This window comes from Penicillium angulare, assembly GCF_028827245.1.
Source record: "Penicillium angulare strain IBT 27051 chromosome Unknown utg000004l_segment0_segment0, whole genome shotgun sequence".
Classification (NCBI taxonomy): Eukaryota; Fungi; Ascomycota; class Eurotiomycetes; order Eurotiales; family Aspergillaceae; genus Penicillium; species Penicillium angulare.
This window is the reverse complement of record NW_026623163.1, coordinates 3,705,293-3,730,141: the sequence shown is the minus strand read 5'-3', so window position 1 is coordinate 3,730,141 and position 24,849 is coordinate 3,705,293. Positions and strand designations below refer to the sequence as shown.

General features: G+C 46.1%; 12 protein-coding genes across 12 annotated transcripts; 5 read left to right on the top strand and 7 right to left on the bottom strand.

Annotated features, from left to right (window-relative positions):
• Positions 1-120: 120 nt before the first annotated feature.
• On the top strand, positions 121-2,899 carry N7478_005281 (putative C6 transcription factor; the record flags this gene model as incomplete). The annotated part of the gene is made up of 9 exons (XM_056921495.1): positions 121-198; positions 248-345; positions 454-743; positions 839-1,342; positions 1,401-1,593; positions 1,646-1,795; positions 1,905-2,350; positions 2,422-2,631; positions 2,703-2,899. 9 exons carry the CDS (start codon positions 121-123, stop codon positions 2,897-2,899), a joined length of 2,166 nt encoding a protein of 721 aa, XP_056779532.1.
• A 151-nt stretch (positions 2,900-3,050) lies between these two features.
• On the bottom strand, positions 3,051-4,236 carry N7478_005280 (N5-glutamine methyltransferase family protein; the record flags this gene model as incomplete). The annotated part of the gene is made up of 2 exons (XM_056921494.1): positions 3,051-3,861; positions 3,932-4,236. 2 exons carry the CDS (start codon positions 4,234-4,236, stop codon positions 3,051-3,053), a joined length of 1,116 nt encoding a protein of 371 aa, XP_056779531.1.
• A 423-nt stretch (positions 4,237-4,659) lies between these two features.
• Positions 4,660-6,240, bottom strand: N7478_005279 (pepsin-like aspartic protease; the record flags this gene model as incomplete). Its single annotated transcript, XM_056921493.1, has 3 exons — positions 4,660-5,588; positions 5,653-5,971; positions 6,052-6,240. 3 exons carry the CDS (start codon positions 6,238-6,240, stop codon positions 4,660-4,662), a joined length of 1,437 nt encoding a protein of 478 aa, XP_056779530.1.
• Positions 6,241-7,545: 1,305 nt separating this feature from the next.
• N7478_005278 (uncharacterized protein) lies at positions 7,546-8,438 on the bottom strand (the record flags this gene model as incomplete). Its single annotated transcript, XM_056921492.1, has 4 exons — positions 7,546-7,994; positions 8,062-8,180; positions 8,250-8,365; positions 8,424-8,438. The coding sequence occupies 4 exons, from the start codon at positions 8,436-8,438 to the stop codon at positions 7,546-7,548; spliced, it is 699 nt and encodes a 232-aa protein (XP_056779529.1).
• A 124-nt stretch (positions 8,439-8,562) lies between these two features.
• On the bottom strand, positions 8,563-8,964 carry N7478_005277 (Tryptophan--tRNA ligase; the record flags this gene model as incomplete). Its single annotated transcript, XM_056921491.1, has 1 exon — positions 8,563-8,964. One exon carries the CDS (start codon positions 8,962-8,964, stop codon positions 8,563-8,565), a length of 402 nt encoding a protein of 133 aa, XP_056779528.1.
• Positions 8,965-9,455: 491 nt separating this feature from the next.
• On the bottom strand, positions 9,456-10,648 carry N7478_005276 (mitochondrial 37S ribosomal protein uS10m; the record flags this gene model as incomplete). The annotated part of the gene is made up of 4 exons (XM_056921490.1): positions 9,456-9,610; positions 9,670-10,094; positions 10,172-10,251; positions 10,487-10,648. 4 exons carry the CDS (start codon positions 10,646-10,648, stop codon positions 9,456-9,458), a joined length of 822 nt encoding a protein of 273 aa, XP_056779527.1.
• A 517-nt stretch (positions 10,649-11,165) lies between these two features.
• Positions 11,166-12,500, top strand: N7478_005275 (purine-nucleoside phosphorylase; the record flags this gene model as incomplete). Its single annotated transcript, XM_056921489.1, has 6 exons — positions 11,166-11,367; positions 11,419-11,497; positions 11,567-11,612; positions 11,853-12,055; positions 12,119-12,398; positions 12,456-12,500. The coding sequence occupies 6 exons, from the start codon at positions 11,166-11,168 to the stop codon at positions 12,498-12,500; spliced, it is 855 nt and encodes a 284-aa protein (XP_056779526.1).
• Positions 12,501-12,642: 142 nt separating this feature from the next.
• N7478_005274 (Fcf2 domain-containing protein) lies at positions 12,643-13,649 on the bottom strand (the record flags this gene model as incomplete). Its single annotated transcript, XM_056921488.1, has 3 exons — positions 12,643-13,020; positions 13,286-13,439; positions 13,495-13,649. The coding sequence occupies 3 exons, from the start codon at positions 13,647-13,649 to the stop codon at positions 12,643-12,645; spliced, it is 687 nt and encodes a 228-aa protein (XP_056779525.1).
• Positions 13,650-14,330: 681 nt separating this feature from the next.
• On the top strand, positions 14,331-15,455 carry hapE (CCAAT-binding factor complex subunit HapE; the record flags this gene model as incomplete). Its single annotated transcript, XM_056921487.1, has 4 exons — positions 14,331-14,427; positions 14,600-14,613; positions 14,714-14,770; positions 14,823-15,455. 4 exons carry the CDS (start codon positions 14,331-14,333, stop codon positions 15,453-15,455), a joined length of 801 nt encoding a protein of 266 aa, XP_056779524.1.
• A 678-nt stretch (positions 15,456-16,133) lies between these two features.
• Positions 16,134-18,996, bottom strand: N7478_005272 (Rab GTPase-binding exocyst subunit SEC15; the record flags this gene model as incomplete). The annotated part of the gene is made up of 8 exons (XM_056921486.1): positions 16,134-16,215; positions 16,271-16,521; positions 16,594-17,043; positions 17,111-17,246; positions 17,302-17,411; positions 17,485-17,586; positions 17,873-18,865; positions 18,949-18,996. 8 exons carry the CDS (start codon positions 18,994-18,996, stop codon positions 16,134-16,136), a joined length of 2,172 nt encoding a protein of 723 aa, XP_056779523.1.
• A 1,553-nt stretch (positions 18,997-20,549) lies between these two features.
• On the top strand, positions 20,550-23,286 carry N7478_005271 (putative meiosis protein MEI2; the record flags this gene model as incomplete). Its single annotated transcript, XM_056921485.1, has 13 exons — positions 20,550-21,206; positions 21,286-21,723; positions 21,780-22,010; positions 22,076-22,111; positions 22,175-22,241; positions 22,303-22,321; positions 22,375-22,405; positions 22,463-22,480; positions 22,534-22,562; positions 22,625-22,674; positions 22,779-22,858; positions 22,908-22,958; positions 23,068-23,286. The coding sequence occupies 13 exons, from the start codon at positions 20,550-20,552 to the stop codon at positions 23,284-23,286; spliced, it is 1,926 nt and encodes a 641-aa protein (XP_056779522.1).
• Positions 23,287-24,122: 836 nt separating this feature from the next.
• N7478_005270 (uncharacterized protein) lies at positions 24,123-24,746 on the top strand (the record flags this gene model as incomplete). Its single annotated transcript, XM_056921484.1, has 2 exons — positions 24,123-24,328; positions 24,401-24,746. The coding sequence occupies 2 exons, from the start codon at positions 24,123-24,125 to the stop codon at positions 24,744-24,746; spliced, it is 552 nt and encodes a 183-aa protein (XP_056779521.1).
• Between the last annotated feature and the right edge of the window lie 103 nt (positions 24,747-24,849).

The window sequence follows — 24,849 nt, the reverse complement described above, 5'->3', positions numbered from 1 at the left end:
TTCATCGGAAAAGTGCAACAAGAAGACTCACCGCTGTCAAGGCTACTGTAGGGAGTGGAGTTCGGCTTCTCATGATGCTGATCTCCCCGCTTTTTCTCTCCTCGTTCGAATGCAAAAGCCATGTCACAGCCGGCTCATCCCCCTAAACGCCGACGTGCAGTTTTAGCCTGCCATTCGTGTCGTCACCGGAAATCCCGGGTATGTATGTCAATTGAATAATAGCGGAGCTTAACTAATAGAGGGGCAGTGTGATGGAGGTCGACCGTGCACTCAATGCAAAGAGCTCGGGTGCGACTGTGTTTACCAGGATGTTGGAGCATCAAACAATCTGACAGTGGAGAAAAGGTGAGTTTGAGATCATTCTGAAGCAAAAAGAAATATCGTACATATACATTCATATGTCTATGTACATGTGCATCGACCAAAGACGATTGATTCTGACCCTCCAAATAGTTATTTGGCTCGCCTTGAACATCGAATCCAAGATATTGAGGCTTCTATTCGCAGATTGGAGCAAAGCCAGGGAGAAACACCTTCCCCGACGACCGTAAATGGATCTACACCGGCGTTGAAGCAAACAACAGGGAATGGAAGGGAAGCGTTTCAGATGTCTAAACCAGACCACCATGCGCCTTCTTCTCATGCAATTGCCCCGGGAGGAAGAGCCGAATTCGGCGAAATTGATACCTCCGAGAACTCAATTGATGGAATGGGCGCTATGAATTTCACGGATGAAGAGGATTGTGGGTTTTTTGGTATGATATTACGAGAATATGCGAGTCCAATTTGGACAAAGAGTCATATCTACGTGGGTTGTTAAAACTAACCCTTTGAAAAGGCCCATCTTCCAATATCGCATTCATGCGACATATTTCTCGTGCCCTTGCACGAGGAAGTCAACAAAGAAACGGTATCACCTCCATATCTTCTCCTCAAATCGGTGGGGGCATGTTGAATGTTTCAAGATCTTGTCCATCACCAGGTGATTCCCGAAGTAAACCTTCAGCAACAGGCAAGGTCGAGATCAACATCTTTGCATTACCTTCGGAGCAGCGCACCTGGCATCTGGTTCAAATATACTTTGAAAAGACCGGTCAACTTTTACCGTTCATCCACGAGTCGTCATTCTGCGAAACATACTTTCGAATGAAAGAAGATAATTTCAAGCGAGTACGTCGAACATGGCTAGGTTTACTCAACATTATTCTAGCCATTGCTACAAGTCTTCACACTGAAGGTGATTTGCCTGCTGGGCAAAGAATTCAAGAGTCAGATATTCACTTCCAGAGAGCAAATGGGCTCTGTGATAAAGACTCGAAACGTAACGCTAGTCTTGAAATGGGTTTGTCAATTATAACCTCGTTGATCAACAAAGAATCTACTAATAATTTACGCAATAGTTCAATACTTGTTGGTTCTGGGTCAATATCTTCAGGGAACCCAGAAATCGGTCCAAGCATGGACAACGCATGGCCTGGCTATCTCCGCTGCTTTTCAGCTTGGTTTGCACTCACCGGAAGCCAATCGACGCTTTTCTCCCGTAGAGAGTGAAATTCGCAAGCGAACCTGGTACGGTTGCATTCTACTCGATCGGTATGTTTCATTCTTCCCCTACCAGGCGCATAGTCATTGACATCTTGACTAGAACGTTGAGTATGACATTTGGTCGACCCTGTACTATTCCGGAATCATATGTGAAATTGGATATGCCTGTGAAAGATATGCAAGTTTTAGCGAACTCTTCACAATCCGACGCACATCCCCAATTAGATGGTTGGTTCTTTACAGCGGCAATGTCAGTTCAATCGCTATCTGTATTATCAACTAGCTTGCCTGATCGTACTGACTTTCAGTCCCAGAAAATTATATGTTGTCCTGTACAACGTGCTTGATAACTGCTACAGTCAGAACTTGGGATTTGAGCATCCACCGACTGCAGCAAATGCGGTGCCTCAAATCCTCGAGGGAGAGCGTCAACTCGAGGAATGGCGCTTTTCAATTGTACCATCACTTGGTATCCGGCTCTGGCACGAGCCCTTGCTCTCAAAAAATTTGGCACAGCTGGACCCTGAATCAACCATTCGCCACCGATTCGGAATCGTACTCTCCGTGAGATATCATAATTTACGCATTCTTCTCTACCGGCGATTTCTGGAAAGCTACTTGGATTCATATAATGCAGATGACTCAATTTCATCAGAAAATAAGCTTGTCCAGCAGATGGGGTTTACAGGGGTACAGAACTGCGTCGAGTCTGCCATATCGATTATCTCCACCGTCTACACCATCACTTCCTCTGGTGGCTGGCATCGAGGTCTGCTCGGTGCGTGGTATTATTCTTTATACTATAGTAAGTTTTCCTACGTGCTTTCATGGTTCGCGTAAACCGTGGACGGTATTTTTTAATAATTACTCTTCTAGCTTTTAATGCGGGACTGGTGATATTTGGCGCTCTTCTAGTCTCTTCCAAAGAACGCCAGTGCAACCCAGACCAATGGCGTTCTATAGAAAACTCGCGACAATATCTCGACCTCGCTGCGGACGCGCTACGCCATCTAGATTCGGGAAATCGTGTCATTGAGCGATGTGTTGAATATTTAGCACAGCTTTCTATGATGCTCAAGGCCACCAGTAAGTTCTGTATTTTCATTAGACGGTGTCTGAGTCTGGGATCAACACTGTATGCTGATACAAAAATATAGCTTCAGAAAAGCCCAGCAGTTTGGCCAGTACTAGCAATGTGCAAGCTCCATTGAATGGCCCGCCAATCTTCTCAGCGGACAATGCAGATTATCCTATGTGGTCCAACGTGGATCTTGGAGAATTTATGATGGACAACGATTTGGACTTCCTAGGTCAGATGTTTAATCTTAATCACCCGCACGGCCCTTCAATATAGTCGACTGTCTAGCTTGGAAATTTAGATCATAGGTTCTATACGGGACAAAGATATGACACAAAATTTATCAAGGGGCTGATTCTCCGGCTCTTTATGTATATGATTGGCTCATACATAGATGCTACTAGAAAGTGGCCATCTTAAATCATTTTCATACATTATCTCGCCTTGTAATGATAACACAGCGCGCTCCATCACTATGATGGAATCCATTTTCTGCCAAATCTCGCTCAGAGCTTGGCCATATTTGCGTGTCAAAGTATCCTGACTTATGTGAAATCATCTTCTTGTGCATAGCGACCACTCGGCGAGCCTGCATTATATCCCCACACTCAAGGACTGTGGTTTTGGCAACTGATTGGAGCGAAAGAGTGAGGATATGGTGATAAAATATGTCTTCCGGATTGCATCCTTCGAGTATTGCAGACTTAGAAGTAGCAGGCGGCACTAATGCTAGTTCTGGCTCGAATCGTCGAACGCTTCGTGACGTAGTGCCATTCCGGAAGTCCACGGTGGAGATATAAGGCGGATTGGAGATCAGTAAATCAAGCCCAAGCGCAGAATGTGGCTCGCTCTTCCCTCCCAGTCCATTGAAGTGTTGTTCTAGAGCCTCTTTCACCGTCAATCCAGCACCAAGTCCTCTGTTAAGAACATCGGCACGCTGAAAGTGGACTTGGGTAAGAGCGTCATTGGATAGCAAACCCTGTCGGAGATTGTATTCCAAATTGGTTCGCGCCAGATTTAGAGCATTATCACTGATGTCTACTCCAAGTATCATAAGATCTTTAAATTGTGGAGCAAGAAGTGTGTGCAACAACAGTGCTATGCAACCTGTTCCAGTGCACAGATCCAACACCCGCAGAGGTTTCTCCATTTGCGGGGCCTGATTATCGTGCATGTGCTCTAGGGCCATTTGACGAACAGTCTTAGCAGCCTGCACAGTAAAGGACTCGGTATCAGACCTGGAGGACCGTGTTAGTCAGCTTCAATGCGATATGGGACGCGAAATAAAATGAAAGAGGTGCAATAGACCTTGGAATCAAGACACCTCGCCGGCAAATAATTTCCAAATCGCCGAACGGCTGGTCGCCAAGAATGTACTGCAGTGGAACCCCTTTAGACCGTCGTTGGCACATGGATCTGAGACGCGTCCGCCATCCAAATAGTGATCCCTTTGTCAGTCTCGAAGCTGACTGGCTATCATGCAGAGCGCGTTCGCGAAGCCATCGCAATTCATTTCTCGCGGATGTCAGCGAGCGGCACTCTCGAAGAAGTAACGGCAATAGTGAGTTTTCTCGATACGCTTTAATGAGTAAAGATGTTGATATGCGTGGCATGGTGGTGATATAAGAAACTTTTTCAAGAGAAAATCGATGGCGGCTGGTAGATAGCAAAATGCCAAGCATCGCGGGTCGCACCTTGGGAAGCGGGATAGGAGGTTTCTCCATGTACGTATTATCGTAGCTGCTGGAATCAATTTCGATTAAAAATTCACTTCCAATATGAAAATTATTGAAATTTACATCAGTCCTGTGTTATGTGTTTTTCGGCAAAAAGAAATAAATAGGTATGTTGGTATGTATGTATATTGAGGTTATAATCATGGCACATGAAGTATATTATCAACATCCAAAAAATGAAAAGAAATGAAAAGGTCCAGGTATTCCCCAAACTGACTCCGAAGAAACCCCAGAAATATGCAAATATCTAGAAGAGAAACGAAGATTTAAGACATCAATTGACGTTTAAAAATAGGTTGCTCACAGAACGAGCAGAGCAGCACCGGCCAGACCCAGCGCCATGTGCTTAGGCATCTGAGTGGGTCTTGGAATAGCGGCATTCTTGGTGCTCGACCCGGGAAGATCAGTGGCATCAGGGACGCCACCGTGCTTGGCGGTAGGATTTGACGAAGCTGTCTCCGGGTTGGCAACTCCAGTAGCACTGGGCACAGCATCTGCACCAGTTCCGATCTCGGAAATGTGGCTAGTTGTGGAGTTGAAGTTGGTGTTGGCCATAGAGATTTCGTTGTTGGCCAGGTCATAGACCACGTAGGCACTGCGCAGGAAGGTATCACCAAGAACGGCGTCAGTGTTTCCGGCTGGAGCAATACCAAAAGCACAGGCGCGATCGCCATTGCTGTAATATTCATTGCCACCCATGTCCATGACGAGCTCGCTGATATCGACGTCAATGGTCAAACCTGAGAATGAGTAGGTGAACTTGTAGTCCTTCTCGGCGTAACTACAGGGCAGATATCCATATCCCGCGCTGCTCGAGTAGCTGACATCCAATTCGTCATAAATATCCTCGACGATGGCGTCTGGAAGATAGGTCAGAGAGCTGCCGGAATCAAGAAGAACCGCAGCTGGAAGAGAGCTGGAAGTGGAGTAATTGCTCGTTCCCGACGAATTGGTCAAGGCAACCCCGCTAAGGGTGATGTAGAATGCTGCGTATACGCCCTGGGTCTTCAGGATGGGTAGGGTCTCAAGTTCGCCGTGGAATTTGCCGGTATCGATACCACCGAACAGAATGGAGCCTTCGTTGGAATCGAGGTCATTCAACCACAAGCTGTATGCATTGGACTGAATCAAGCCTTTGTTGACCATTGCTTTAGGCAGGTTGGCGTATGATTCACCTGTGGTGGACTCTGAGGCTTCGTTTGTCGTATATCCAATTCCCAGGACACCCACTAAAGTTCGAGTTAGTCTAACATTGCAATTTTGTTTTTGTCGCATGAAGAGTGGGTTACTCACCTTCAGAAGAGGATTCGTAACCAATACCGAACTGTAAACTTTTGAGTTCGGCATCACCGATATGAAGGGTGTCGGTGGCATATACACCACCTGCGCTGGAGGAGTCGGCATAGGAAATGTTGAAATCGGAATTAACGTAAGAGTATGTATCCGAGTCGGTCGCATCGTAGGTACCGTAGTAGTCACAGTATTCCTTATATTCCTCACAGAAAGTTGAATTGGGCGCATTCACCCAGAGATCGCTGCTCCCAGTGTCGATGACAAGACGTAGAGCTTGTTTATCGGAGCCTAGAGTGATATTACACAGATAGAGGTTGTACTATGCGCCAGTCAGTTTTGGGATATATAACATGCAATGGGTTGTTGTAAGATGGCTGATATCATAGCAGTTTCACATACCTCATTGTCCAACCCGGAGCTGACTGTCTCCGACCGCTTCCGCCTCGCAACGTCTCGAGCTACGGGATCCGATACATCTTTCCGCTTGATATCGAAGCTAACAACCGCTGGAACATCTCTCTCGTGAAGAGCTAAACGACCCAGTGCTGGAAGCGCACAGGCTGCTAACAAAAAGAGTGAATTCTTCATGTTCGTCGGTTCCTCCGGATATGGTCCCCGGGGAATGTTATAGTCGATCGGCAATGAGACGTGCTGTATTCGGTTCCTTTCCGAGAAACAGGGGGGAGGGGGAAACTCTGCTGTATGTGAAGAAAAGAGCTTTTGGGGTTCAAAGGAAAGGAAGAGAGAAAGCAGATCCACTACGAACGAGGCGCGAGTCAAGTTATAATGGAATCCTAATGGACCAGGGTCCTTCAGGTGGGATGCGGCTGTGCGCCACTAAAAATCTCCAGCTTTAGGGACATGAGACTCATGATTTGGTTTAATTCTGCTCCGGCTTAACCGAAATTGAGCTTTTGGGGCCAAATGCCCCTAAAACTTCTGAAAGGCTACAGTCGACCCACTTAGTCCTCTGTAGCGTATGGCGCGTCACCACTTTCCCCTTTACCAATACAAGTACAATACAGCCAAGAGATGGGAAGATTAAAAAGTATCTGGATATCTGGATATCTGATGGAATTGCATTTCATTTCTTGTCTCCTACATTCGCCTCTTCGAAAGAACCGAAGCGTGAGGTATACGTATGCAACGTACGTGGTTGGGAAGCCGGAACACCGATGACGCGGATAGATGACGCTCCGCTACGCTTCAGGGTTAGGCTGCAACGCCCGATACGATACGTTCAACCTTGGATGCGCTCACAACCGAGATTATATAGATTTGTACTCTGATCTTTACGTATAGTACATATGTATGTAGCATCATATACAGGTTCAGGTTGAATATCCGGGGGAAACGTGGGAAATTCCATCCTCGGGAAAGTCTCGTATTATTTCTATAGTACATACTAGTACATACTAGTACATCTGCCCCAGTCTGGAGCCTGTGAGCTTGGCTGTCAGGACTAAGTGGGCCTGAGAGGGCAATAGTTAATATATACAGCCTATGAATAATGCCAACACTCAATTTCAGGGCTATGTTCGACGAACATGACCACCTGAAAGAGGCGAGTCCCTTGGCAAGGTCACTTTGCACCGCCCCCAATCGGTTATTAATAGTCGAATAATGAAGTGAGGCTCTTTGCTTGGACCCTGAATTTGCCGCTTGGCGAAGCAACAACGAACAGGGTTTATACCAAGTACTTGGCATACAATCAAAACACCCCTCATGAACGCTGGAGTCTTTTTGCCCCTGTAATCTGTAATGTACATGAAATTCCACCTCTCCCAAGTTCAGACGTGCTCTGTCTACAACAGGTATAGTACAATTTTGGGGGTTTTTAAAAATACATACGGCTGCTGCCTTCTTCTTCCCAAAGAGGGCAATCAGTCACACTTATAGACCCATAGCCTCACGAACTTGTCGCATGGTCCGTGCAGCATTGCCTTGCGCAACTTCTGCGCCCTGCTGAGCGACCGTATCCAAAATACCCGTTCGGTCCTCCATGAGTTCTACATATCGCTCCCGAATTTCTTGGAGATGATGCGCAATTCGACTGGCAACGTGCTCCTTCAATGACCGGAGGCTTGTGGATTGGAAGTCTGCAGCGATCTCTTCACAGGTAATACCTTCAAAATGACTGAGAATCTCAATGAGGTTGGAGACTCCAGGTCGATGACTCGGATCATACGTGATCGCTGGCTCTGAATCAGTGAGTGCGACTTTGATCTTTTTGTGAATCTGCTGGGGGGAGTCGGTTAGGATAATTCGGGACCGTTCATCCGCGTGGGATTTGGACATTTTGGACCCGGGCTCCTTCAGAGACATCACTCGTTTGGCCGGGGCTAGTTTCGGTTAGCGGTTAACAACCATGAACGCATGAACGCATGCTTAAGCAACAACTGCACTTACAGATCAAAGCTTCTGGAGTGGGGAATATGGGCCCATAAAGATGGTTGAAACTATTGGCCGTATACCTTGAGAATTCAAGATGTTGTCTTTGGTCTTCGCCGACAGGAACATGAGTGGCTCTAGGAGATAATTAGAATCCGTTCTATCTCCCTGTTTTTCAATGACATAGGACAATAGAAACACGTTACCTGTGTACTAGAATATCGGCAGCTTGAAGCACAGGGTACGAAAACAGACCAAGCCGCAATTGTGCCCGAGCTTCAGAATCATCTAGCGTCGTGTCCTCTGGCAGTTGCAGCTTGCTCTAGAAGTCTAATTAGCTAGTGGATTTGACTTGAGATGAGTGTAATCTCCCAGTATACCTTCCACTGGGTCATCCTTGAGAGATATCCCATAGACGCCACTGTGCTAAGAATCCACATCAACTCTGCATGAGCTGGCACCTATCATCCAGTAACATAATCTCGTTAGCCTTCATTCGCCCATTAGTAAGTATGGGATTTAGCTGCACACATCGGATTGATAAAAGATAGTAGACTGTTTAGGATCCAGCCCTACAGCAAGCAAAGTTGCAAATGCTTCTTTTCTCCATTTTCGCAATTGGCTTGCGTCCTGCGGTACTGTTAAGGCATGGAGGTCCACGATGGAAAAAAGCAGCTTGGTTCCCGGCGCCGCGGTATTTTGTAGCTTCACCCATTGTTGGAGAGCACCGAGGTAGTTTCCAAGATGAGGAACACCTGTTGGTTGAATGCCAGAAAATATCACGGGTTCTGGAGCGGACTTAGAGGTTGCTGAGCTGATGGATCGATACCATTGGGAAGATTGATAGGGGAGGGCCTTTGGCAATTGTCCACCCACTGATCTTAGTGATGCATTTGCACGACGACAAAATTGGATGCTCATCTTATGATGTGTATAAATGAGGCAATAAGATGCCTATCGCCAAAGAGAAAATAGATAGTAAGGAGCCATGTTCTTCCGCGACGCTGCACAAAAACATCATCTTGGTCACGTGACGATTATATGTGGTGGGTATGTATTCTCGAATCAGACATGATTTATGATGAACAGTGGTCATTCATCTCATTTAGATAGCGGAATTGGGCGAAAATAAAAACAATTTAATGGAGAGAGAAACGGCCCACAAGTTATGAAAGGGTAACTAGGTATGAAAGAATGCGGTGCTGGTTCTTGATTCAAAGCCACGAGAGAAGATCCTGGGATTATTATGATTCCCAAATTGTTTCATTCGATTTGGATATGATGGTAGATATACAATACATGGAGCTCCGTGAGAGCGAGATAAGAGTAAATAAGACAAAAATGTAAAGCTACAAGACGCCGAAATGAATCCCCAAATGCGAAGCTCAAGCGCCTGTTCAATTCTAGGACTTTTAAAGGTTCTTGCGCTCAGCAAATCGGTCATTGTCCAGAGTATCGAACATGTTCTGCTCAATAGAGTTATCTTTCCGTTGGCCGAATTGGGCGAGATGTGAGCCCAATGTCTTTTCAATCTCCGGAAGAGACTCATCCATGGATTTGCCGACATCTGTCGAGGGTTAGCAAATTGAATTTGGAATGTTAATTGATGGTACTGGTCGAACGTACCAAGGCTATCATGTTCCCAGATATTGGCTTTCATGCCCACTCCGTAGAACGCGTGCTTCCGCAGGAAAGCGAGCCATGCCTGGACGGCTTTCGGGTTCCCGTCCTTGATTTGAACCAACCGGCGAAGGGTAATTCGCTCAAAGTTCTCCTGACTCTTCTTGTGAACGAAATTGCTTCGCGGGACAGTCCAGCGCTCGACAATACGGGGAAGGGGTACTGGACCGGAGACGGGGAGGTTGAGGTAGTAGGCGGCGCGCACCGCAAAGTCGGCAAAGAATTCCACATTTTCGACGGTGTAGGATCGAAGTTGAAGATCACAAACTGGGAGGCCATATTCCGCTTTCCTTCGGAGGGGTCGCATATAAATCGCTTGCACGCTTCGGGGTAGCCGGGTATCTTTACCCAAAGCTCCTAGACGGTCGGCCCTGATATGCAGTGAGTCAATCGTTCCCTGATATTATGATTGTACCCTTTCAATGAGCACAGGATGTATTCTACTAACCATTCCTTCACGCGTGGCTCGAACAACTCGGAATTTGTTGGCTCCGATCTAAAGTTGGGAATCGCAATCAGCTCCTGGGCCTAGACATCAAAACTCGAGCATGGTACGCATTGAAGGCTTACGTTGATTTAGGAGCAGAGCTTGTGGGAGCTGGAGCAGACTGAGACGCTGTCTCCGGGGTTGAAGTCGGCGCACTGGGTTGACTCGGGGATGATAGCGAACGTACGGGCACAGGAACCTTGATTTCCCACCATTCTTTCGTCAGTACAGAGAACACCGCGCCAGAAACCATAGATTTGAATATATTTTGCTTACCCGCAGATTTTTCCCAGCCCCCAGTAAGGAGCGAGTCTTGTTTGCAAACATTGGGTCGATTGAAGTCCAGACAACAAAAGCCGCGCAGTTTTGGATTTTTCGTTGCGGTTGAAGATGCGGCTGACCGCCTTTGCCCAGGGTACCATGGACCCAAACACTCATCGGCTGGGAATTGGCCTGACCCAAGGCTCATAATCTAGGGAGAAATGAATTGGATCTAATTTCCTCTGAAACTCTGTTAATTGTGTGGATTTGAGATTTTTATGTAATTTTTGGTTTAATCGTTGATAAATGGCTTTGGAACGGGTTTACAACACAGTATCAAATAGTAAAGAAAGGATAGGAAGAGAGCCTGAGCAGACTTTGTTTATATTTGCCTACAGCTTATGAGATAGGTATCTTTTAAATATATATATATATATATAGGTCCTTTACTGGCCCAGTAAATACTAGTAGTGCCCCTCATGATCACTGGCAAGAGTCAACCGTGTATATCCTTGTAACCCTGCACGGCGGGTTCTACACATTCTAGCCAATAAGACCGCACATGACTCCGCAGTACTATCAGAGAGCAACAGAAAGATTGATGGTGATCCACTCCCCTCCACGAAGAACATTTCCTCTTCTCTTTGCATCCTTATACGCCACGAAGATAACCTTGAAACCTCCTACACTAAACATGACTCCACCTGATTTGTCCATCTGGGACCAGACCCAGGAAGCGATAACTTTCCTGACTGATAGCCTGCCAGAGAGTCTGCGAAAGCCACAAGTTGCAATCGTTTGTGGTTCCGGCTTAAGTGGACTAGCAGACACTGTCCAAGCAGATCCTCGAGTAGAATACGATTATGCATCGATTCCTCATTTTCCTCGTCCAACAGGTCAGTAGCCCTATGAGAAAGTTGAACCCCTCCCAAGACTAACAATCAAAGTCTCTGGACACGCGGGCAAACTGGTGTTTGGGCTCCTGGGCCAGAAAGTCCCCGCCGTTTTCATGGTTGGCCGTGCCCAGTGAGTTTTACTAGGCTTACATCTTTAGCTAATCTGGTCGGTTTCAAATGGCTGATAAGTATTGATCAGTTACTATGAAGGCAACTCTATGGACCAGGTGACCTTTCCTATCCGGGTATTCAAACTTCTCGGAGTAGATACAGTCATCTGTAAGTCCAGGAATCAACTATTGAAAATACATCTACTGCATGCAAGGATACAAGAATTAAGGAAAAGGAACAGTGACAAATGCGGCTGGTGGCCTAAATCCGGATTATAATGTGGGCGACATCATGTTATTGAATGACGCAAGTTTTTATTTTCCCGCAAACCGCTCACGAAAGATAGCTATTTACATTTACTGACGAACCTCTAGCATATCTTTTTGGCTGGACTCGCCGGGGTGCATCCTTTAAGAGGCCCGAATGCCGAGGAATTTGGCGTCCGCTTTCCACCTCTGTCGGATGCATATGACCTTGACTTGCGTCGTCATGTCCACCAGGCATGGAAAGAAACCATACCGTCCCAAAAGACAAGGAAATTGCATGAAGGCGTATACGCCTTCGCGGGAGGCCCAACGTGAGTACACCTGATGCTTCACAGCAGACTTGGCCTTGTTTAGGCTGCTGACAGTATTCAAAGCTACGAAACAAGGGCTGAAAGCCGAATGCTTCGCATACTAGGAGCCGATGTCGTGGGCATGTCGACTGTGCCAGAAATTGTAGTGGCAAGGCACAGTGGCCTTCGTGTGTTGGCATTCAGTCTGGTCACGAACAATGCGGTGCTGGATCCGGTCCCGCGTGGGGACGAGCAATTGCTCCAAGACAAAAACGCCGGTGAGCTCAATGCCATTCTGGAGAAAGGTAAGGCAACACATGAAGAGGTTTTGGAGGCTGGCCGGACGGCAGCTTTAGATATGCAAGTAAGTAATTGCTGTTCTAGCACCAAGCAGGGATTTGAAAGCTGACGATAGTGACAGCAACTGGTGACGAAAATTGTTGTGAAGGCTTTCGGTCAACAATAAGACCAAGTCGATTTGAATCCCAAGCGCAAGTGACCGTGGTGGTATAGGAAAGACATGAGGATCCGTGGTCTGCCCAACAAGTGTAATTAAAATTGCTGCTGAATACGCCAAGACATTTCTGCTTGGGTCAATAGACTTGTAATCACTTGTTATTCTTCTGGTTTCTTTGGGCCCGGAGATTGCTGTAGAATGCCTTCTTTCCACTTTGCTTTGTACTTTGGATGTCACGATACTTGGACTCGAAGCGTCTGTTCTCTCGCTCCAGGGCCATCGCCTCGGCAACGAAAGTCTTCTTGCGGTCTTTCTTGGCAATACGACCACTGAAGAACTCGGTAGGCCCTTGTACAATTGTCCCAACTTGAGAGAACTCAGGTACCTTCGCCTTTCCATTTTCCTTTTTGTAGTGCCGTTTGGGGTCCAGTACAGAGCGCATCCGCAAAATTTGTAAGTCTCTCTTTAACTCTGTTGTCAACTCTGTCTTGGGGAGGTTGAACCATTCAGGCCCAGCTGTAGGCTTGTCCTATCAAGAAATGAAGTGTCAGTCTCGAGTGCACAGCTCCAGGTTTTCAAAAGAAAAAGAATGTTGTGATGTGTTTTTGCTCAGAGTAACTATGAAAAATAAAACTCTCACTGGTACAGCACAGCCCAAAACGGACTGGTTACGCTGTATCAAGCGCTTAAGCGTTGGGAAAAATCTTCCTCATAGCAAAAAAGTGTTCGGGGTGGATGTGACGAGGAGTCTCGTCTCTGGGAAACTTATAAGGAAAATGGGAGTAGGAGCGTACCTTGGATGTCTTCTTTGGGTTTTGAATTGAACGCAATGAGTTAGCTAACTCTTTCTGCTTCGGGTCGATGAGCTGCGCCGAATCAACGACTGCGATGTCATTGCTCTGTCGAACATATGGCTCAAGAGTAGACTCGGAAGAAAGCTTAGGAATTCTGTAATGATCAGTACTGCCTAGTAAGATATCTTCGATTGTGTGGGTATAAATACCTAAAAGATGTAGGGTCGAATTCATCAGAGACTTGGACATCCGAGCCACGCAGGCGGCCTTCTGCTTCTAGCAGAAGCTGTTGGATTTGAACATCAGACAAATCCACCTCTTCCTGAGGTTGGACGTCGACCTTCACATGAGTTGAGCCGACCATACCTGTCACTGAAGATACAGGGTGGATGGTATTGAAGGAAGCTAAAGGACTTCAATGGGAAGTGGGTTTTATAAGTTTTTTTTTTCTCTCTTTTCTTTGCTTTGCTCGGCACGGATAAATATTAATCACGGAAAACAAATGGGTCACGTGCAACTATAGCTTGGAGGTACTGGGTACCTCTAAATGGCAGAGAGACTAGTGTTATTATAAGTACCGGTACATACACGGAATCCAGTCCAACCGACCTAAAGTTGGCTTTCATCAATATATGATTGAATGTCGAGCAACAAAACTAAATCGTAAATAGTTAACAAGGTATCTGTATAAAAGACATATGATAGACTGAATATACTTCAATTTTGATACCATTGGGAGTTCCTTTTATATACTCTTGTTTCTTAATCTCTTAAGTTGGTCCTTGTAAGAAGCGGGGGTTCAGAAACCCGGAAACGTCAGAGCTGAGAGAGCACCTCCATGCTTGGCGACCGACACGCGCTTCCTCCCACACCTCAAGAGCTAATCAGAGACTTTGCCTCGTCCCACTCGATTACACCACCAGGAACCACTTTGTCTCTTCGTTCTCTTTTGGATTAGACCCCCGCGACCCATTTAACGGGGCTTTCGAATCCCCCTCCGCTTGTCACTACCTCCGAATACATCGGGCGCGAAACGCGATTTGTCATGGATTCAGCTCCCCAGGGCACAGGCCAGCAGGGTAGACCGCAGCAGGGCCAACAACAACCACCTGTATATGATACACGGAATGGAGGACACTATGGTAAATGAGCACCATTACATCTCCCCTTGTGATTGGATATCTATGCCGCATCGCGCCTGAACGAGGGCGTACATTGGCTTTGGCCGGCGCACTAGAGGTGTCATCCGCGCAATTTATCCATCGCGTGAATATCGAACTGCTTTCTGATCTTCTTTTTTCTTCATTTCTATAGGCGCCAGTGCACAGGTATGCTTCAGGAGAATCTAAAGTGGAATCCACTCAACTCCTTAAAATACGTCCTTGAAACATATTCGCATCGTTACTAATTACCCTTGAAATCGATCAGCTTTCAGCACAAGGATATGCACCTCTTGCTGAGCTGTATACCGGAACCTGGGCCAATGTAAGTCCCGAACAATCATCTTTTATTCTATGACTGACGCCAAAAAAAACAGGTGAACCAAGGCCTGCAAGGGACCGCTCGTGATATCTTGACAACTTACTGGCAGCATGTCATCAATCATTTGGAAGGCGAGAATCACGATTACAAAATCCATCAGCTGCCACTCGCTCGAATCAAGAAAGTGATGAAGGCCGACCCGGAAGTCAAAATGATATCTGCAGAGGCCCCGATCTTGTTTGCAAAGGGCTGTGATATCTTCATCACGGAGCTGACAATGCGTGCTTGGATCCATGCCGAAGATAACAAGCGTCGCACCTTGCAACGCTCTGACATTGCTGCAGCTCTCTCCAAATCCGACATGTTCGATTTCTTGATTGACATTGTCCCCAGAGAGGAGGCCGCCTCACACGCCAAGCGATCGAGCCAGGCTGGTGTCCCAGGGCCGTCGGCGGCTCCAGGCCAGTTACCACCCTCTCAGCACGGTGTTCAGCCACACATGGGCCCTGCAGACTACGGGGCACTTGGACAACATGGTATTCCGCAGGAACAGGAATATCGTCCACAGCCCACAATGTATCCGGGTCCAGTTCAATCAGACCCCACTGGAGCATATGGTCAGCCCCAATCTCAAATGTTCGAGGGCATGTATGCTGCTTACCCGCATCTCCCTCCTCAGCAGGTATGAGTGGTTTCGATATCTCGTATTCCCGATTCAACTAACGAAGTTTAGTGAGTTGAACTCCTGTAAGGAAACTGGTTCTTTTCGTCCGTTGTTTCAGGGGTCTACGCGCGTTTTCTGGCGAATACTGGTTATTGTTTGCGTTTTCCTTTCACTTTCACTTTCTCTTCGCCTCTTCTTTTCATTTCTTCCATCCTTCTTTGAATGGTGTTTGGTTTACCTTTTCAATCCAATATATGCTCTATGACAATCCAAGGCAAAGTTGAGCCAAATCGCAGAGCACTTTTTTCTAAACAGATCAGGCTATTTTCTAAAACCGGTCGAAGCTGACAAACCCAAGAAGTCGATTAGCCGTGCAGCCTTCTGCCTAGTTGCGCATGTGCTACTTGCCTGTACATAGTAACGATAAATCACTTGTATAGCCAAAAATGAAGGCAGTTAGGTGTATCACAAATGGTTTATAAGCTTTATCTTTGGATATTCAATAGTAAGGTCGTGGAAATGTATTGCGGTAGATATTAGGGTTTTAATTATTTGAATCAGATATCGTGTTGAAAATAGTTTTGCATATCGTAGTCTCATATAAAGCTTTTTTTGTGACTAGTATAATATAATCCATTCATTAAACTAGAAACTCAGTTGCTCAAAGCATATTCTCCCCTCCAATCAATCCAATGCACTCAATTACAATTGAGTCTTCTTGAAACGCGAGGAAAGGGTAGTGAATTTGTCCACCTTGCTTGGAACCTGGACTGTGCGCGTAAGTCTTATATATGTTAGTTAATGTCACATGAAACACCAGCTTTGGGAAGGCAGCATACTTTTCAAGCAAAATAGGTCCTTGCATGGCATCAACTCTCCCATACTTCTTATTGCGTGTTGAAATATCATAAAACTCGTCGGCATTGTCCGCCTGCATTAGCTGCACGGTCTGTTGGAGTTCATCGAGATTTTCACGCAAGATGGGAACATTGAGACTGTCCACAAACTGAGCTAGATACTCCACGTCCTTTGCTAGCGCTGCGACTCCATTTGGATTTATGGTCCTGACTTCTGGAGCCAATGGTTGGGCCTGTGACGTTCGTTAGTTTGGGCCTGACATACACATGATCCGGGGGAGATAGGAAAGAAATCAGCCACATACCAGAATCATATTCGCTGCATGGCTGAGGGCGTCAAAGTAAATGAGCTCTTTAATCTCGGTTGGCAGCCCTAGCAGTGTGGAATTCATGATATTAGAGAGAAAGCGAGTCAAGGTTTGCATATAATTGCTAGGCTCCGTAGGTGGTTTAGTTGACATCCATTCATATTCTGCTGTTTCGATAAGGTCATCGATTTTGGAATTGACCACCTCAAAGATGCGCTTTTCAGCAGATTTCTTGTTGCTTCGAAATTTTTCGGTTGCTCTTAAAGTAATGGATGTTCCCGTAGAATTTTGAGTTCTGGCAGCCGCAAGTAGCATTTCAAGCTCACGACAGGCTGCCTCGAAGTGTTCTAAATTGATGAGAATTTGAACAATCTGTCCCAAATATTGCGAAGAAAGACGCTCCACTAAAGTATCGCAAACCTTGCGGGATAGAAGATCATCCAATGCCTATTGAAAGTCATTAGAAAGTCATTATCGAGTGTAGTAAGGAAATGAAGCTTGGAGCAGTACTTACATCTTTCAATGTCTCGTCGATGACATCTGGATGCGAAAAGTCGTCATTGGCGAAGAAGTAAAACTGGTTTAAAAAATTTCGAATGTCAATGCAGCAGAGTGGATACATCCTTGAGAATGGCAGGATGCAAGGAAAGCTGATACCATGGTTAGTTCTAAAGCGTTGGTAAGGTTGGGAAATTTTGAGCGTACATTTGTTCCTCATGGGGCTTTCCAGAATTGTACCAGCTCACATTGAGCACCTTATCGTACTCTTCCAAGGTCTGAATAGGCATGGGCATATAGTCATCCGTTGACACAATCTGGTGATGTTAGTGTTTTGCTCAATGAGATCGCAAGGGCGGTGTGGGCATAAAGAGACTTGGGAAGATATACCTCTTGAAAGTCATCGCTAAACCTCCGCTTAAGGAGCTCGGAGTACTTCTCAAAAAGCTTTAAGAGAAAGTCATCGAACACGCGAACCGGGAAATTCCATGTCTGAAAGGATAGTCGGTGTTTAGCATGAGGTCCAATTGAAGTATATGAAGAAGAGGGTATGGCTGACATTCATAGTTTGCATAAATAATGCAATCAAATTTTTGATTTTGAGGATATTTTCTGCATTGTCCACTTCATGAAGGGCTTTCGAAATTACGCCCACGGCAGCCTGACACATGGAATCCCAAAGCTCATCGATCTGGCCCAAAATGCGAGTTAATTTATGTGTGTGTGTATGAATTTGAATCCATAGGTGTAAAAAGAAGGGATGAGCAAGAAGACATACATCGACTGAAGACCTTAAGTCCGGTACTCTTTTCATTGTGGCTCTTTCGACAATAGCGAAACCTGCCATTTCCTCTAGAAGATTGTGAAGGCTTGCTCCATCCTCGTCTATAAGAGTGATGGAGGGAGGGGTTAACAGATCTTTTTGTCGTCGGCGAGTGTTGGCATATTCGATCCGGAATTTCTCGATTTGCCCCAATGACTGGTGGATATGCAAACATTCAAATAAGGGAGTGAATTCCACCTGCAAATCTTCATTCTCTAATAAATCATATTCTTCATCTTCATCGGCCACCAATTCAATGGCAGAGTTCAAATTGAAGTGCTCCAGATAGGGGATTTTCTCCGCCCTTTCCTTAAGTCGAGACTTGCGCTGATCGGTATGGAAAAGAGCGATCTCACCCAAATACTGTGACATTTCACGGATCCGATACAGCCAGGTATTCAAATCTGACATGACTGCCTCAGCGATCGCGCGCTGGGTGGCCGGCACCGAGCGTTGAATCATAACGGCAATCTTATACTGGGTTACGCCTTTTAAGTGAACATTTTGTAGCTCTTCGAGAGCGCGCAGGGCGGCATAGTGATTTTTCTTGGCTAGCAAGTCATGGACCTGGTTGGCAAGGCGGAGCACTTCCAAACAATCCTGAATGGCGCGCGAGGTCTCATCAATATTCTGCCGATGGCCTCTTGATTCTACTAAGGCTTTCTTTTGTTCCGCCAGTCGTTCCGTACTTGTCTGAATAGATTGATTGAGGTCTAGGATTTCCGCCGTCAAAGAGACCGTGCCTTCTCGAATTCGTAGTAGTGAATTGACAGAGGAGACGAATTCCTGGTGGTTGGTGTTACAGATGCCTTCGATTTCCGCCTCTTTGTCGCTCGCGAACCGGGAAAGGGACTGTAGGAGCTGCGGGGTCCTATTGCCGACACTGTATTCTCGGATAGAAGGGATCAGTTGATCTAGGTAATCGGTATCGGAGGGCGAGATGATGATCTGGTTATATAGTAGGTATGACGTGGTTAGGTTGTTGTCCTTGCGCCCAGAATTAGGTATGTTGGTAGCTTCAGGAGACATACCTGGTTTAAAACATGCGGCTCAGGTAAAGGTGGTGGCATGGAAGGCATGATGCCTTATGGTTGTTTGGAACGAAGGGGAAAGGAGAGGATAGGAGATGTTTCCCTGTTTGCCCGCTTGAAGAGAGAGAGAGAGAGAGAGAGGGAGCTTGGATTGAGCGGGCAAGTTACGATACCCGTCGACCTACTTGCTTGATGGTTGAATAACATTGGTGCCTTAGTGCCTGAATATCTCTATGGATGCCGGATAGAATTCTTAGCTCCAGAATCCAGATATACTAGCAGCTCCAAAGAATCAGGTTATTTGAAGAGTGATCTTTGAAATATATGGGATAAACATTTAACTCTTTAACATCGGGATTGATCCACTAAGGATTAATGGGAAATATTATCCTTCAAATCGAAGTATACCTCCAACTTCTAGGTATTACCTGCACTGATGCAAACAATCCGCAGGCTGTGTAATGTAACCAGTTATTACCTAGTTCTCGGGCTTTACTGCAGGTGACCGCCTTGAAAGATGAGAAGTACACTCAAATTACAGTCTCGGGTGGTACATCATATATGATATTGCCCTAGAAAGAGAGAAGGACGGGTATAATATTATTCCGGTGTGTCTCTTGTTCTTCTTGTAGGCAGAGCGTAGTACTGGTCAATAAGCTATTGCCTTTGAACCTTAACCTTTCATAAATACTAACATTGAGATTAGGTTCCACCATAATGTATAAAAATCCATCACTAATAGTAGATACTGGTGTACTCCACTTTATAAGCTCGCCTACTTTCAGCCCTGTAGGATATAGCTGTACATCCCCTCAAGTGCAATAAACAGCTTCATCGTTACCTACTTCAAAGGTTGTTTGATTGTCAATGAGAGAGGCTTTGGGAGACTTTGAGGGGCTTCCAAAGGAATAGTCCAGGTTCTTCATAATCAATTTATCATTGGTTCCAAGATCATATCCCAAACAAGCGGAATACTCATAATGGCAATAAACAATCGAAACAAACTGCCTCTCCCAAGGGTTTAAAAGCTTCAATCTCTTGCTGCCTCCTCTTCTCCCTCTTCGCCTCCCCTCCTTCTTCCTCTCTTAGTCCTCATCTGGCTGCTTCTAGCAACTCGGCCTTTCGTCTCTTCTCATCTCTTTTCTTTCTTTTTTTATTCCATCTCCTCATATCCTCTATCCATATCTTCCGTCCTTGAGCTCATATCTTCTTGATATTTCAATCATTCAAAGCAATTGTCCAAGTTCGAGTGGATAACACTCAATCAATCGCTGGTCATGAACTGTCCACAGCCGGATCCCCCAGCTGGCGCCGCTCCATCAACTCGCAGTGCTGGCTCCAAGACCAAGACTTCACCAGGCACTCAGTTGGCAACATTTGTCTCCAGCTTCCCACAGCCACTGTCATCAAACCAGGAGCCTCGAAGCTCTATGAGAGGATCTCAAATGGATGATAGCTCTTCCCCGTATGAAAATAAACAACCCCCCCACCGTTTGTTGTTTGTATGTATCAAACTGACACTCTAGCTTATCAGAGATCCTTATCCTCGACATGAATTTCCCATGAGCTCTAAGGATTCGTTTCAGTTCAAATCAGAGCACATGGAAGATGGTTTCGGTAGCGTTCGGGGCTCACATGTGCAGCCTTACACCCCAGTGTCCTCAGCTATGCAGGGATTCAACCAGGATCTCTACCATCCACCTAGCCAGTATCTGCCTTTGACTCGGAGTTCTGCCTCGGGACCACAGGCCCGGGGCTCTGGCCATACTTTGAATCCCCTCGCTGTCCCACATGGGCCGACTCTGCAAATGGAGTCATTCCTGCCTTCCAGTTATCTGGAGCCTCAGTTGTCTACTGCCTCAAATAGTGGCGTGTATTCATACAACAGTTCTCATCCCTACAGCTTCACCACCCGTTCACAGGACCAGGATAGAATGGAGGGTCTCTATCCCACCACCGCTGACTATGGGGTTCCTTGCAATTCGAATGCACGACTCGTCAGCCATCGGGACGTCTATTCGACTCCAGCCCAGAGTCACGGTGTGGATATTCTTTATCCATTGTCTACTCCGGCTCATGGTGCAAGTTCTTATCTTGGAAGCATGGGGGGGAGCCTTGGAAGACGCGAACAGCCAACGCCCACTCTTCCCAACCCCCAGCCACGCCGAGAACTTCGACCACACGACCGGCGATTCTTAGTACGGAATGTGCCGGTGGAAACCGAGGCTTTTGATCTCTTGCAATTCCTTCGTAATAGGGTTAGTAATTTGTCCTTATCCTAACCACTCTTCGCCCCAACCAGCCCTCAGATTGGAAATGACACTAATGGCGAACTAGGGCTTCGTAACGACAATCGGCCCTAATCTTTTGGAATTGAATACTAGAGGCCAGTGGTGGGTGGCCTTTACTGACCTGCGCCAAGCTCAAGAGTGCGCGACAAACATCACCAATAACCATCCAAGTTGGATTGTTGAGCCTATCAATGAGAACCACTTCCGGCACGGTTCTAGGCTTGCGCCATGCGGCCTCGCTATGGAGGATCAAGTCATAGTTATCGTCTACTCTGGACCCGGTACCGACCTCGAGGTGCCCGACATTGTGGATGCTGTGAAACTTGTACTCGAGCTTGTGGGTCCCGTGTGCGGTATTCGAGAAACCTCTGATGACGGCCCAAAGGGCGAATCAAGATTTGAGATGCGCGAATTGGTAGTCCGCTACTGTGATGCACAGCACGCTGTCAATGCATTGAAAGCTCTCAATACTATTAGGAATGAGGTATGTCACCCATCGTACCACAAGAAGTATACAGATGTACCTAACATGCCCTGCAGACCTTTGTCCTTGAGGTGCTTCCTTACAATCGAAACCCAGGGGGCCATCGAATTCGCCATTGGACTGCCACTCAAGAATCTCATAGGGATCGACGATCCTCACATGTTGATCCTTACTTGTCCCCAGAAGACCGGGATCGGTCTCCGCCTACACCAGACCGAGCCTCTTCTAGCCAGTTACAGACCATTGACACCATTCGCATTCACGGAGATTCCGATACTCGCACTACGGTAAATAATATTATTTGGGCATCATTTGATTCTTTTTTACTGATAATTTATGTTCTCTTCGACAGGTCATGCTTAAAAATGTTCCCAATGATATGACATGGGTAAATAAAGTCTTCTCTGTTATTATTTCCCTGTTTATCGTGAAACGGCTAAACCCCCTCTAGGAGAATCTGAAGGCCATTCTGGATCAAACTTCTGCTGGTCATTACGATTTTATGTACCTGCGTATGGGTGAGTCAAAAGGTTCTCTCGCCTCAACCCCAACCGCCAGCTAATTGCCTTTGTATTACAGATTTTGAAGAGCAGCAAAAGTTAGTTCGGCGGATGTAAGATTGTGTCTGGTGATTTCTAATCCCTTATCTAGTGTCGGTTATGCTTTTGTCAACTTCGTTTCGGTGCGTTGGTTTCTTTCTATCTCTCCTTCCGGTGGCCTACAAACTAACTCTGCCTAGGCGCGTGATATTATCCCGGTACTTTGCATCTATTTCTGCTCTTTCTTCGGTTTACTAAAGTATTTTCCCAGTTCTTTGTTCAGCGACATGGACAGTACTGGTTAGTCGAAATTATATCCCCTGTGAGATACATGGATGAGCGCTGACTGAAATTTTAAATAGGCCAGGTTTCCCTGCTAGTCCAGCAAAGATTGCAGAAATCTCATACGCAAGTACGTCGTTTCTCCTAGTACACCTCTGTCATCCCGACCTTTCTCGTCGATATTCTCACAGTATTTATTTCTTGTTCTATCCAATTATTAACGATTTGGTACAGCTTCCCAAGGGAAAGCAGCTCTTATTGAAAAGTTCCGTAATAGCCCAGTCATTCTGGACTTTCCTCGGAACCGACCAAAAGTAAGCTGTCCATCGATGTCATTGTTGACCATGTACTAATTTGAACAAGTTGTTCTATGTGGCGGGACCCCGAGCTGGTTCAGAGGTTCCCTTCCCTCCGGTGAATAACTTTTGGACTCTGTCAAAGGGCGTTGAACGAAGCAGGCGAACTGGTAAGACCATATTGTTCATCTCGATTACTCGGGTTATCAGTATACTGATCTCTGCAGGACTTTATCGCGGCCCACCTCGCTCGGGAGATGGACCCGCCAGGCCACGTCGCCATTCCGAAATTAGTTATGGCGATACTCCTGTTAGAAATGCCCATCGACGTGATCGAGACTCAAACCAAGACCCTCGCGAGCATTCCTTTCAACGTGGACGAAGCTTCAATTATCAAGGCTCGCCCCCCGGTGGCCCTAGGCGCTAAGATCTTTCCCGGATATTAGGCGACTGCAGGAATGAATTTTCATTTTTTTCGATGGAGAATTTTCTTGTCGTTTCATTTCATTACAAGGATCCCATGGCCCAGAACTTGATACCGAACCTTGGGTCTCAGCTTCTGCTTTGTCTTCTCTGCTGAAACCCCATATCCATCTTCTTCTGCTTGACACACTTTTCACTTCAGCCTTTTGTCTTTTGACTCTTCAGGGCCTCGTCGACATCTTCTTCTGCTTTTCCTTTCCTTTCTTTCTTCCCTTTCTTGTCTCTCCTCTCCATCCCTTCTTGCTCCGGTTACTTGAACAGCCAGTAGATCCAAGGTTTTGCTTTGGGTTTACAACTGTTCACATAGGGACTCTTTTAGGGACCCTGGTGTGCTGCCACCACGTTGGATTACCGGATATAAAGGAAGGAGTGGCGTTGCAATATTTTTTTTTGGAACTTTTTGTGTTTTTGAGAACTGTGATACAGGTTCTCATCCCAGGATTGACTGTGCTTGGATCATGAACTGTGTTCTCCAAGGTTCTCTTGGCCAGTTCCTCTAGGATTCCTTTCAGGATCTTGGGGTACCGTATGACCGATCAAGGGGTCATTCTAGGGGAAAACTCATTTTTGGTTCTTCGTTCATTCTTTTGTTACGTCTTTTTTCTTTTTCGTTGCTAAATTTCTTATTTCTTGAATGAACTCTTCACTCTGAATTATGGCCATGTAAATATATCTCTTTCTGCTTAACCTTCGTATGTAGTCGTTGATTCTAATAGGCGGTTGATGACTGGGCAGGTGTGGGGCGGCAATAATTTGAACAGGAAATTTCCCCAGACTCGACAAAACCTCAACCATCAACATGGACACCCAGGAGATAGCAGCGGTACACTCTATACTGCATTTGGTATACCATCGGAATAAAAACCAGCACCAACGAGCAAAGTGGTGGAAATGGCTAGCGATATTGAAGCGTAGTACGGCAGATTTGCGATCTGTTGATTCGGTCGCAGCATTAGCGCGCTACCAGCAGCATCTGGCTGCACATTTGGTTCCCCGATGTTACCTGTATGTCAACGATTTTGCAAAGCCTTCTAACATTTACTCCGTTTTTCAAGAGAGGCTTGCTAACTTTCTTAGTGCATTTTCTACGGTGGTCGCCGATAATCAGTTCTCCACGCTGGGCGTAACACTTCTGGCTGCTTTAGCACGCCTAGCCAAGGCCACTGGAGCTGACCGCAAGTTAGACGCGAAACCGCGGCTTAAAGCGAAAGCGAAAACTGGATCTGTGCCTGTTTCAACTGAAGATCGGGGTGAACGTATTAGTCGTGACGATCCTAACACGCTCCCTGTCTTGACCCAGTCACATCAACTCTCTTCGAAGGAGAGATCTAGTACAAAGAAAATACACAGCGCTAAATCTACGAAAAAGACATCCAAACAAAAGAAAAACGTTATAGATGACCTTTTCAGTGGTCTTTTATAAAATCACGATGTTTGACCTGGTCTTTCCCGAACACGCCGATGTTATGCATGGTATACCTGTTCTATCGCCTCGGGGCAATTTGCATGAATTGATATTGATTAAT